At 37.9% G+C, this 12,500-nt stretch overlaps 1 protein-coding gene across 2 annotated transcripts in view; it reads right to left on the bottom strand.

Moving 5' to 3' along the window:
* fndc5a (fibronectin type III domain containing 5a) overlaps positions 1–625 on the bottom strand; it is a 34,174-nt gene extending 33,549 nt beyond the window's left edge. For both annotated transcript variants that reach the window (XM_056471612.1, XM_056471611.1), the window contains exon 1: positions 272–625. In XM_056471612.1, coding sequence (XP_056327587.1) covers positions 272–341 — 70 coding nt within the window. In that variant the 5' untranslated portion in view covers positions 342–625. The remainder of the gene's footprint in view (positions 1–271) is intronic.
* Positions 626–12,500: the final 11,875 nt, after the last annotated feature.

Raw genomic sequence — 12,500 nt, 5'->3', positions numbered from 1 at the left:
AATAGTTTGACCATATTAATAACTTCTATTTGCACACATTATTTTATGATGTATGTGTGTTATGATTCAACAGGTGTGTATTAATGCTTTAATACTTCCCAGATCAAGCATGACGGAATGGTTTGCATGCTTTATATTTTCCACGAGGCACTCAGTCATTGCATGACCACAACTATATACGTTTCCACCCCCGATTAGATGTAATACATATAAAAGCACGTGCAATTAAATGCATGCTCCATTTTATTGTGCATTAATATCGCGAACTTACCAGCCAAGACCCACGACGCTCCGAAACAGCTCAGTAAGAGCAGCGGTGTGGGCATGAAAACCCTCCTCATGCTGTCCTCGCAGGCTGGATGTGAATTTCCCCCGTCGGTCTTGCATTCACGTCGATGAATGTCGCTGTGGGACCGGTTTCAGCACCGCGGAGAGCTCCACACCAGCCCCGCTTCCAGCTCCACACCAGCGTCGCTCCTGCTGCACTTCAGCCCCGCGTCCGCCTGTCTGAGCACCGCGCCGCCCCCATCGCTTCTGGAGGAAATTCAAATCAAGGTATTGTGTGTGCGTGCGTGTGTGTGTTTTCGCGCTCTTTCTTTCGGCCGTCATGAACCTGCAAAGCTGAAGAGCCTCGAAAAACTGACTGAAGGAGTGTGTGGTGTGCCTGTGGATTCTCTCTCTCTCTCTCTCTCTCTCTCTCTCTCTCTCTCTCTCTCTCTCTCTCTCTCTCTCTCTCTCTCTCTCTCAATTCAATAATTGCTTTATTGGCATGGCAAATGTTGCAAAGCATTTATAAAGTTGACATTAAGAAGAACATACACATACATATTTAAAGAAACATAGTAAACATAGTAAGTAGTAATAGTATAAAATGAATAAAATAAATAAATAATATTTAAATAGAAAATACAAATAAAATTTCGGAATAAACTACATTTAACAATCAACATCTATGGATAAAACAGTAATAATAAATAATAATCAGTATATTTTCTCTCTCCCAAATAAAAAAATTGCTTAATAGACGAATTACTGCTTTATAAACATTCAGGATGCGCGCGCAGCGAGGCTGCAGAAAAAAACGGGAGCGCTAGCATTTACAGCATGGGAAAGATATCCGATGCGGTACAGAGTTTGTTGTTGTATTAGAGATTTAAGAAGTTATATTGATTACACACACACATATATATATATATATATATATATATATATATATATATATATATATATATATATATATATATATATATATATATATATATATATATATCATTTACATAATGCTTTCAGCGTATTATAACAGCTTGTCACCCAGTGATAAGCACAGTTATTCTGCAAAATTAACGTTAAAGTGAGCGGCGTTCATCTGACAGATCCATCTGCGATAGCACGCTCCCAATGGATATTGGATAGGACAAAATGGCCAAGCATCCAGCCCCAAATATACAATCTCATTGAAGCTCCAAGTGATTTACAAGAGAGAAGTTAAAGGCCAACAAGTCTTTGGATGCTTACAATGTTGTTCGGTGTGGTCATGTGCAAGAAATAATGCTCTACGATTACCAGATTCAAAACTATGTAGTGCTAAAAACCAAGGATCTGCCTAGCCAAAGACAAGGAAAGAAGACGGGACTATATGGCCTGGGTAATCATCAACAAGCTAAACAACTGCATTCTGATGGCGAACGGCACCTGTACCGCATGTGAACTTACATTTTCACGTTTCATTCTGAGCATTCAGTGTCCGCAGTTTAATTCACCATATGTAACTGTTTTTGCTGAAATCATTGCTGCAATCAACAGCGAGTAATGTGTATGATTCAGCATAGCGTGAACTTACTTGATATAAAATGAGAATTGCAGAATCATTTTTAATTAGGTCATCACTCCATTCAGCTCCTCTGATGGCTGTTAGCCAAAGATGTCTGCGGTTGGCATTAAAAGCGGTGTGGTGTATGGTAAAATTTAAGCTTTCTGTTGTTGGACTTTCTGTTTTGGCATCCTACCGCACAACACGACATGTTTGCTGTTTCAACCGGTCTTTTTTTTGCAACCGGTATGCGCGTTTGAACACATGTGACGTAGGTTGGTAATTCCCCTATTGACATGACAAATGTATACCAAAGCATTTATGAAGTTAACATTAAAAAGAACATACATTATACAGTATATAAAAACACAGTAAACATAGTAAAAAAACACAATAAATCAGGATAAACTGCACATTTAACATTCAACATTTCAGGATAAAACATTGATAATAATGAATAATAATCAGTATAATACTCCTCTCTGTGAATACACTGCTTCCAGTGTTATTTAGCTAAAAATGCTGGGTTTTCACAACACATTCATTCATTCATTTTCTTTTCGGCTAGTCCCTTTATTAATCCGGGGTTGCCACAGCGGAATGAACCGCCAACTTATCCAACATATGTTTTACGCAGCGGATGCCCTTCCAGCTGCAACCCATCGTTGGAAAACATCACACTCATACACCACGGACAATTTTGGCTTACCCAATTCACCTCTACTGCATGTCTTTGGACAATGGGGGAAATCGGAGCACCTGGAGGAAACCCACGCCAAACCGGGGAGAACATGCAAACTCCACACAGAAATACCCAGCTACCCACTGCGCCACCACAACATAGTGTTGGGTTAAGTATAAACAAACCCAACATTGGGTTATTTTTTAAATTAAAATTAAATTACATTTTTAAAATAATGATTGCGTTTTTCCATATTTGACCCAACGTTGGGTTACAACAATGCAGATTATTTTGGAGTGCACTTTAACAATTTCCATAGGATGTTTAACAGAGCAAGGAAATGTTCACATTTATAGAAATTTATACAAATTATGTAAATATATACATTTGCTTGATCTTTTTTTCCAGAGAGAGTACATTTATTTTGTTTGTTTAGAATAAAATCATTTATTTATTTACTTACAAAATTATTTAAATGAATTTTCAAGGTCAATATTATTAGATTTTATCATTTTTAGATTGGGGCTTCACGAAGGCGCAGTGGGTAGCACGATCTGGGTCAGTTGGCGTTTCTGTGTGGAGTTTGTATGCTCTCTCCGTGTTGGCGTGGGTTTCCTCCGGGTGCTCCAGTTTCCCCCACAGTCCAAACACATGTGCTATAGGTGAATTGGGTAAGCTAAATTGGCCACAGTGTATGTATGTGAATGAGTGTGCATGGGTGTTTCCCAGTACTGGGTTACAGCTGGAAGGGCATCTGCTACGTAAAACATTTGCTAGATAAGTTGGTGGTTCATTCCGCAGTGGCGACCTCTGATGAATAAAGGGACTAAGCTGAAAAGAAAATGAATGGATGGAATGAATGAAGGTTTTTCCCTGCGATTGGCTTCAGGAACAAACCACTGTTGTCCAATGACTTGCCAAATTAACCTATTCAGCCTAGTTAACCTAATTAAGTTTTCGTCTGCTTTTTAATTAATCTCTAAATAATCTATTGTATCTGTTTGACCGCAGAAAATATAATAATTCTGTTTGAATGAGCTCTTTTTTTTGTAACCTACATTTTTATGCTTTTCTGCAGGAGGAGAACTACTTTATAACCATTTTCCATGCGTTTCACCATCAACTCAAGCCAAAGCTTGGCATGTAAGTACTAGTTTAAGATTTTTCATAGCACAAACTCTGGTTCATTCTGGTTCATTCTGAAAACGTACCCCTATAAATATGGAGTTAGTTTTGTTTCTTTATTATTCAATCAAAAATATTTAGTTTTAAAGAAAAATTAAGTATGTAGTAATTAAAAAATAAAAGATTTCAAATAAAAAAACACGTTTAATTAAAAAAAACTTATATCAATGATAATAAAATATTTTGGATTGCAAAAAATAAACAATTATCCTATTATGCAGTTACCACAATTTTCATTGCACACTCATTAATTTTGCTCTTTTCTGCTGTCATTTATTGCACATCTGGAATCTTTGCTTGCAGGTTGAAATTTTTTGTTTGAGTTGAAAAGTTTTGAACCCATGAATGCCGGAGTTAATTTTGTGTCTTTATTAAGACCAAGCGGCAACCTCCCGCTCTCCCTCGGGAGGCCAATACGGAAGTAACTGAAACTGCAATTCATCAAAATTCCGCTAGTCCTGGCTCCATAATAGAGCAAAGTGCAATTGAGCCCACTGTTAGAATGGCCAACTTTACAGCAGAAAAAAAGGTGTTTACAGCCTGGTACAAAGAACGATTTTGGTTCATATAGCTATTATTACCCTCCATGACAACTGTGAGGGGGGTGAATTTTTTTATAACTCATCCATTTCCTTTATATTAGGTTATGTTAAGTTTGCATAAATAAGGGCGTGGCCACTTGAGTGACAGCTAGGTCTCGCTGGTCGCCGTCACTTCACCTCAGATGAATCCGGCAGATTAGCCACTGATCTCGGCATATTCATCGTATTTTTGTTTTGTTTTATGTGGCTTTACACAGTCAGCTGCCTTTTGGACTTATTTCTTACAATTATCAGATGATATGGGATGCTGTGTGCATTTAATTGTGCTCACAAACCGTTCACGTGGCCTCGTTTCCCATGTGAGAAAAGTTATATACTTGTATACCATCTCTATAAATGTATTTGTTTTATTTAAGATCATTTATGATTAATATTTTTCTTTAGACCCGTAAAGCACTCCAAAATGTGACAGATTGGTTAGCTGTAGGCTCTAGAACAGTCATCTGAAGCGTTGTCATACAGTGTTATGCTGGAGTTCATCAATAGTCTTGCATTTACTAACACAGACTATATCTGAAGTGTTTGGAAGTAATTCGCGTTTACCTCCTGTAGAAAAACGTCATAAGAGCAATGTTTAGTGGCTCAATGTATTACAACAGTGTTTTTGAAAGTCAAATCACTTTATTGATATAGTGTACAGCCAAGCACATGTGGTCAGAACACAAGCGAGTCGCAGGTAATAGAGTATTAAGCGTTTTTCCCAAAGTAAAGTCTGTCTGCCAGGTCTAAGCAAAGGGCCAGCAGGTGTCTGGAGCTCCGCTCACTCTCCGCCTCTTTGCCCTTGTTTGGTATCCCGCCGTGGGAGCGATGACGCGCGAACAAAATGGCGACGGTTGGCCGCGCCTACTTGTGGCTTCTTTTGCGCTCTTCAGAAACCTATATTTTACAGTCTATGATTAAGACACATAAAATTGCATAAAATGTCAATAGTTTATTTTTTGAAATGTGAATTTAATTAAATGTTTTTTTATTATTTAAAATATTTTATTTTTTTAAATTTCATTGTACCCAATTTTGGTCAAAAACGTCATATGTTTGTTTGAATAATTAAAGACACAAAATTAACTCCAAAACTTTTCAACTCACAAGCAAAAAATTTCAACCTGCAAGCAAAGATTTAAGATGTGCAATAAATGACAGCAGAAAAGAGCAAAATTAATGAGTGTGCAATGAAAATTGTGGTAACTGCATAATAGGACATTTGTTTGCAATCCTAAATATTTTATTATCATTGACATAAGTTTTTTTAATTAAACGTGTTTTTTTATTTGAAATATTTTATTTTTTAATTACTACATACTTGATTTTTCTTTAAAATTAAATATTTTTGATTGAATAATAAAGAAACAAACCTAACTCCATATATAAACATTTCTGGAGAGAGTAAAATACATCCTAGGAGCTACGTTTTTTGCAGTTTTTGTTTTCGTGAATCCACCAGAGGCCGCTGTGAACGCTTTTTGAGATCTCAAATTTCTCTCGCGAGTGGCATTTGTGCCTGCTCTTCTCGCGTAAATCCACCAGAGGCAGCTGTCGACTCACTGACTGACTGACCGATTGACTGACCCACCCTACATAACTCCAACCAATAGTGTTTTCAAAAGCAACCCAGAAAAAGAAAAGTCCTCGTCTGATTTTTACCACGTTTTCATACTTTACCACATTCTCACCCTGTTATTTACTTGTTTATTTAATTTTTTGCCATTTGTTTTTGTCTTTCCCGCTTTCTGAAACTATTCTATGCTGAACTCAAACCCCGTCATCATGGTCAACTCCGCTCTCCATTTCTAGTCCGCTGATGTACGTGGTAAGCCACTGGACAAACTGGTAACAGCGGGAAAGCCATCCACACAGAGGTAAACGGTCAGCTGGTAAGCGCGAAACGTCATCACACCGCCCCGTGGTGTTCGTTTTAAAGATGAATTTCAGCCATATGTTCCTCTGGCTAAATAATCGGTGATCTCCAGAAATGTTTATAGGGCTACATTTTCAGAAATCTAGACTTCTTCTGAAAGCAATTACTTCACATTATAGTTCTGTGGACTTTGTGAATGGAAGTAAAGCATGCACGGGCTCAATGATGCGAGTCCATCCAAAAGTAATAAGTAGATGTTATTTGATGGACAGCATCAGTTGTGCTCATGAATATATGAAGTCTTCTTCTTCTTCTGCACAAGGCCTGATGATGAATGACAAGCGCAGTATAATCTCATTACTGAACGCACTGACTGGTGTTTGCAGTGACACTTCAGCACGAGAGCACACACAGACACACTTGCAGAAACGCACTAATAAATGATCAGCCGGAGAGAGATTCGGCTAAATCTTCTTACACACGAGGAGCAGGAGCAGAAAGAAATTAAATCAGTCAGACAGCACACATTCAGCTTTACTGTTTACAAACCATTTCATTTTAAATTATTGCTGGGCAAAGATTAATCGCATCCAAAATAAAAGTTCGTTTTGACATAATATGTGTGTATTATTTTATATATATATATATATTTATTATGTATACACTGCAAAAAATACTGGGTTCATGCAAAAAACAAACAACCCCCCCCCCCCCAGAACTGTGTGGTTTGAGCTCATTTTAACCTCTTTTAGATGCATTTTTTATTTCTCTTTGCTATTTGAGCTCATTGGAACCTAATTTGGAATAAAAATCTAAGTATCATCTTTTGATATGATGTACTTTAAGAGAAAAATGATGTCCATATATGTGGACTCGTGGTCCGAATTTACATAAAACACTTTTTCCTGGCTGTTTTTAATGCATACATAACATAGATTTTTTTTTTTAACTTGCTTTGACTATCAGAGAGTAAAAACAATTTTTTTCCCATTTTGGACAGTTAAAATAGAGTTTGGGACATTTCATATGCTGCAAAACAGTTGCAGGGTGACACTGTATGTGTGTAACAAAATATAAAACATTCAAAGTATTTTAAATAGCCACTTAAGAGCTAAAATGTGCTGGACACACAAGCCCTAGGAGGTTAAATAAGTAAGTTGAACAAACAGCAAAAATATATGTGCACAAAACTATAGAATTCAGATGTTTAAGTTTATAATGTTTATCATATGTGTATATATATATATATATATATATATATATATATATATATATATATATATATATACTGGCCATTTTATTAGGTACACCTTACTATTGGCTTGGACCCCTTATCCCTTCAGATCTGCCCTAATCCTTCATGGCGTAGATTTAAGAAGGTACTGGAATTATTCCTCAGAGATTTTGGTCCATATTGACATAATAGCATCACGCAGTTGCTGCAGATTTGTCGGCTGCACATCCATGATGCGAATCTCCCATTCCACCACTTCCCAAAGGTGCTCTATTGGATTGAGATCTAGTGACTGTGGAGGCCATTTAAGTACAGTGAACTCATTGCCATGTTCAAGAAACCAGTCTGAGATGATTCGCGCTTTGTGACATGGTGTGCTATCCTGCTGGAAGAAGCCATCAGAAGATGGGCACACTCTGGTCATAAAGGGATGGACATGGTCTGCAACAATACTCAGGTGGGCTGTGACGTTGACACCATGCTCAATTGGTACTAATGGGCCCAAAGTGTGGCAAGAAAACAACCCCCACACCACCACCATCAGCCTGAACTGTTGATACAAGGCTGGATGGATTCAGTGCTTTCATGTGGTTGACACCAAATTCTGACCCTACCATTTGAAACTCATCAGACCAGGCAACGTTTTTCCAATCTTCTATTGTCCAATTCTCATGAGCCTGTGCAAAATGTAGCCTCAGTTTCCTGTTCTTAACTGACAGGAGCGGCACCCGGTGTGGTCTTCTGCTGCTGTAGCCCATCCGCCTCAAGGTTGGACGTGTTGTGCATTCAGAGATGCTCTTCTGCAGACCTCAGTTGTAACGAGTGCTTATTTGAGTTACTGTTGCCTTTCTATCAGCTGGAACCAGTTTGGCCATTCTCCTCTGACCTCATCAACAAGGCATTTGCGCCAACAGAACTGCCACTCACTGGATATTTTCTCTTTTTCAGACCATTCTCTGTAAACCCTAGAGATGGTTGTGCGTGAAAATCCCAGTAGATCAGCAGTTTCTGAAATGCTCAGACCAGCTTGTCTGGCACCAACAACCACATTCAAAGTCACTTAACTCCCCTTTCTTCCCCATTCTGATGCTCAGTTTGAACTGCAGCAGGTCATCTTGACCATGTCTACATGCCTAAATGCATTGAGTTGCTGAGTTGCGATTGACTGTTTAGAAGTTTGCGTTAACAAGCAGTTTGACAGGTGTACCTAATAAAGTGGCCGGTGAGTGTATATGCATGTGTTTATATACTGTATACATAACAAATATGGATGCTTAATATTATCAAAAAACACTGGAAATAAATTTGTGTGCATTTTAAAGAAATAAGATTTAGGAAGATTGTCTTTTCCCTTGTATTTAAGAGCAGCAGACAGTGACTCTCTCTCTCTCTCTCTCTCTCTCTCTCTCTCTCTCTCTCTCTCTCTCTCTCTCTCTCTCTATTATATCAGTGCTGTGAGTGTTATGTAAGAAGGCAGAGTGATTCTCCTCATCCCTGACCCGTGGCCTTCACCTCTCTCTCTGTGTCTCCTGAGTGTTTCTGGACACCTGAATGACTGACTTTAGGAACAGTGAGTCTCCAACGCTCCCTTCTGACCAAACGTGTGTGTGTGTGTTTATTCATGTGTGTGTGCATGAGGTAATAGGTGTGGTTCCAGTATTCATCAACACATGTCCCCCCCAAGTATAGCAATACCAGTCAGTTTTGAGCTTGTGGGAATATGCTGTTGTTCTCATGAGAGAGATGACCCATCAGTCAGCCTGAATGAAGCATTATCCAGACGTAAACCTGCATGTGAATGTTTTCAGTGAGGGTTGGCTTTAGTGGAAGGCCTGGGTCATATACAGTGTAAAAATCATTACTAAAGGAAGACCCCATACCAGTGTGTACAGTATATGTGTGTGTCACTGTGTGTGCACGGATTAATCTTTGTGTGTGTGTGTATGCTTGTGTAATTGTGCATATGTGTGTGTGCTTGTGTGCATGCATGCATGTGTGTGTGTGAATATGTTTGTATGTGTGCACATGTGTGTATGTGTGTGTGAGTGCATGCATGAATGTATATGTGCCTTTGTGTGTGTGTGTGTGTGTGTGTGTGTGTGTGTGTGTGTATGTGTGTGTGTGTGTGGAGAGCTGGACTGTTGAGTTGTAATGTCACGCTCTGCTGTTCAGAGGTAACAGGAAACTCAGAGAAATGCTGACATCAAGCTTCCTTCATCTGCTTAATATTTATGATTTGGCATCACTGCTGTCATGTGTGTGTGTGTGTGTTCTGGTCCAGTGAGCAGGTGTGTGACCTGTGATGTGTTCAGACTGTGGAGATCAGAGTAATAATGTGCGCTCAGTGCTGGTCAGTTCATTTGCTTACTGTAGCTCACTGATTGGTGGAGGATTGTGTAGAGCTTTATGGGTAACATTTCTCTGCATGAATACTGCTATTAAACATTTTTATTTTAAAAACAGAACAGATGAGTTTAGAAAAGGCATATAAAGGAGCCTCCTACAGCATGAAGAATGTTTAAAGATTTTTTTTAAAGTCCGTACCCAAATATTTGTCTCTAAAGTTGTTCTGTTTAAAAAGAGTTGTCTCTAGTTAAATTCATACAATTTTTAAAGCTTTATGCAGTTGAAGTCACTGTTATTCGCCCTCCTGTCATGTGAATTCGTTTTTTCTTTCTTAAATATTTCCCAAATGGGGCGTCACGGTGGTGCAATGAGTAGCATGAACGCTTCACAGCAAGAAGATCGCTGGTTCGAGCCCCGGCTGGGTCAGTCAGCATGGGTTGGCGTGGGTTTCCTCTAGGTGCTCCGGTTTCCCCCACTGTCCAAACACATGCACCATAGGTGAATTGAATACGTTAAATTGGCCGTAGTGTATGAGTGTGAATGAGAGTGCATAGGTTTTTCCCAGTGTTGGGTTGCAGCTGGAAGAGCATCCGCTGCGTTAAAAAAAACATATGCTGGATAAGTTGGCGGTTCATTCCACTGTGGAAACCCCTGATTAATAAAGGGACTAAGCTGAAAATAAAATGAATGAATGATATTTCTTAAATGATGTTTAACAGAGCAGGACATAATTATGTACCCCTATATTCATTTCTATATATATTTTTGTTTTCGCTACTCTACCAGAGGCGTCTGTGTGGGCTTTTTTTAATATCTCAAATTTCGCCATTCGCGCCTGCTGTTCTCACTAGACCGATTGACCCGCCCACCCCCTTCCCTGATCCCAAACGAAAAGCTCTTGCCTATATATATATATATATATATATATATATATATATATATATATATATATATATATATATATATATATATATATATATATATATATATATATATATACATACATACATACATACATACATACATACATACATACATACATACATACATATACACACACACATATATATATATGAGAGAGCAACTTCTCCTTGACATCAATATCTCATATGTATTCCTCATGCATTTCTTATGTAGGTGAAGTGTAATGGGATTTAGGAATAGTGGAATCGTGTAGCTTATTGATTTATGAGAAGCAACTTTTTATGCATTTGCTTATAAGTCAGTGTGTATATACTACATGTTTGTGTCTCTGTATGTGTCTATATGTGACACAACACAAACAGTTATATACTTATGCATATTTGTTTTGATTTATCTCTTCATTTTGCATTCTGGTTATTTATTATGCAATTGAAATATTCTGTGTGTGAATATGAAAATGCTTGCAGATGGGGTAAATTCAGGGCTTCTGTTCACAAGAAGAAAGAAACGAGTGTGGATTTGTGTCATTTTATTATATAACAAAAAAATGAAGCCCAAGTGAGCCTTCAAACCCCATTAGACCTGGAGGATCAAACACCCAGAATAATGAGTTTCACTGAAGAGTGTGCTTGAGCTGGTTAAAGGTAAAGATGCTAATATATACAGTACTGTGCATAAATATTAGGCTAACATTAAATCTGTTGTTTTACTGATGGTATAATGGATATACAGTCGAGGTCAGGATTATTTTTTCTTTTATAAATATTTCCCAAATGATGTTTAACAGAGCAAGGACATTTTCACAGTATGTCTGATAATATTTTTTCTTCTGGAGAAAGTCTTATTTGTTTTATTTCGGCTAGAATAAAAGCAAATTTAAATTAAAAAAAAAACATTTTAAAGTCAAAATTATTAGCCCCTTTAAGCTATATATTTTTTTCGATATTCTACAGAACAAACCATCATTATACAATAACTTGCCTAATTACCCTAATTAACCTAGTTAAGCCTTTAAATGTCACTTTAAGCTGTATAGAAGTGTCTTGAAAAATATCTAGTCAAATATTATTTACTGTCATCATGGCATATTTATACACACACAGTCAAGCCTGAAATTATTTACCCTTGGCAAATTTTTATTAAAGTTACTCTTATTCAACCAGCATGTTTTTTTTTATATACCAGAAATGGCACAGGCTTCTCTCAAAAGATGGTCAGACGATGTACAAGAAGCATCATTGTGGGAATAAATATTTCTCAGCTCTTATTTACCTTTAAAAAAAAGTGGCATGTACAAAATAATTCTTATCCTTCTCAGTAATCAATACAAAAGAGTTTATTGGCTATTACAGCAGTCAAACACTTCCTGTTATTGCTGACCAGCTAAATAATAATAATAATACATATAGGTTTAAACAAGCAGCAAAATACATTTTTGAGTGTTATGTGAGTGATTGTGTTATTTTTGCATTTTCATTCATTCATTCATTCATTCATTCATTCATTCATTCATTCATTCATTTTCTTTTCGGCTTAGTCCCTTTATTAATCCAGGGTCGCCACAGCGTAATGAACCGCCAACTTATCCAGCACGTTTTTATGCAGCGGATGACCTTCCAGCCGCAAAACATCTCTGGGAAACATCCACACACACTCAATCACCCATACACTCAAACACTATGAACAATTTAGCCTACTCAATTCACCTGTACTGCATGTCTTTGGACTGTGGGGGAAACCGGAGCACCCGGAGGAAACCCACGCAAATGCAGGGAGAACATGCAAACTCCACACAGAAACACCAACTGAGCCGAGGCTCAAACCAGCGACCCAGCGACCTTCTTCGCCACTGCGTCGCCCCA

The sequence above is a fragment of the Danio aesculapii genome, chromosome 13 (assembly GCF_903798145.1).
Source record: "Danio aesculapii chromosome 13, fDanAes4.1, whole genome shotgun sequence".
NCBI classification, from domain to species: domain Eukaryota; kingdom Metazoa; phylum Chordata; class Actinopteri; order Cypriniformes; family Danionidae; genus Danio; species Danio aesculapii.
This window is presented reverse-complemented; position numbering and strand designations above follow the sequence as displayed.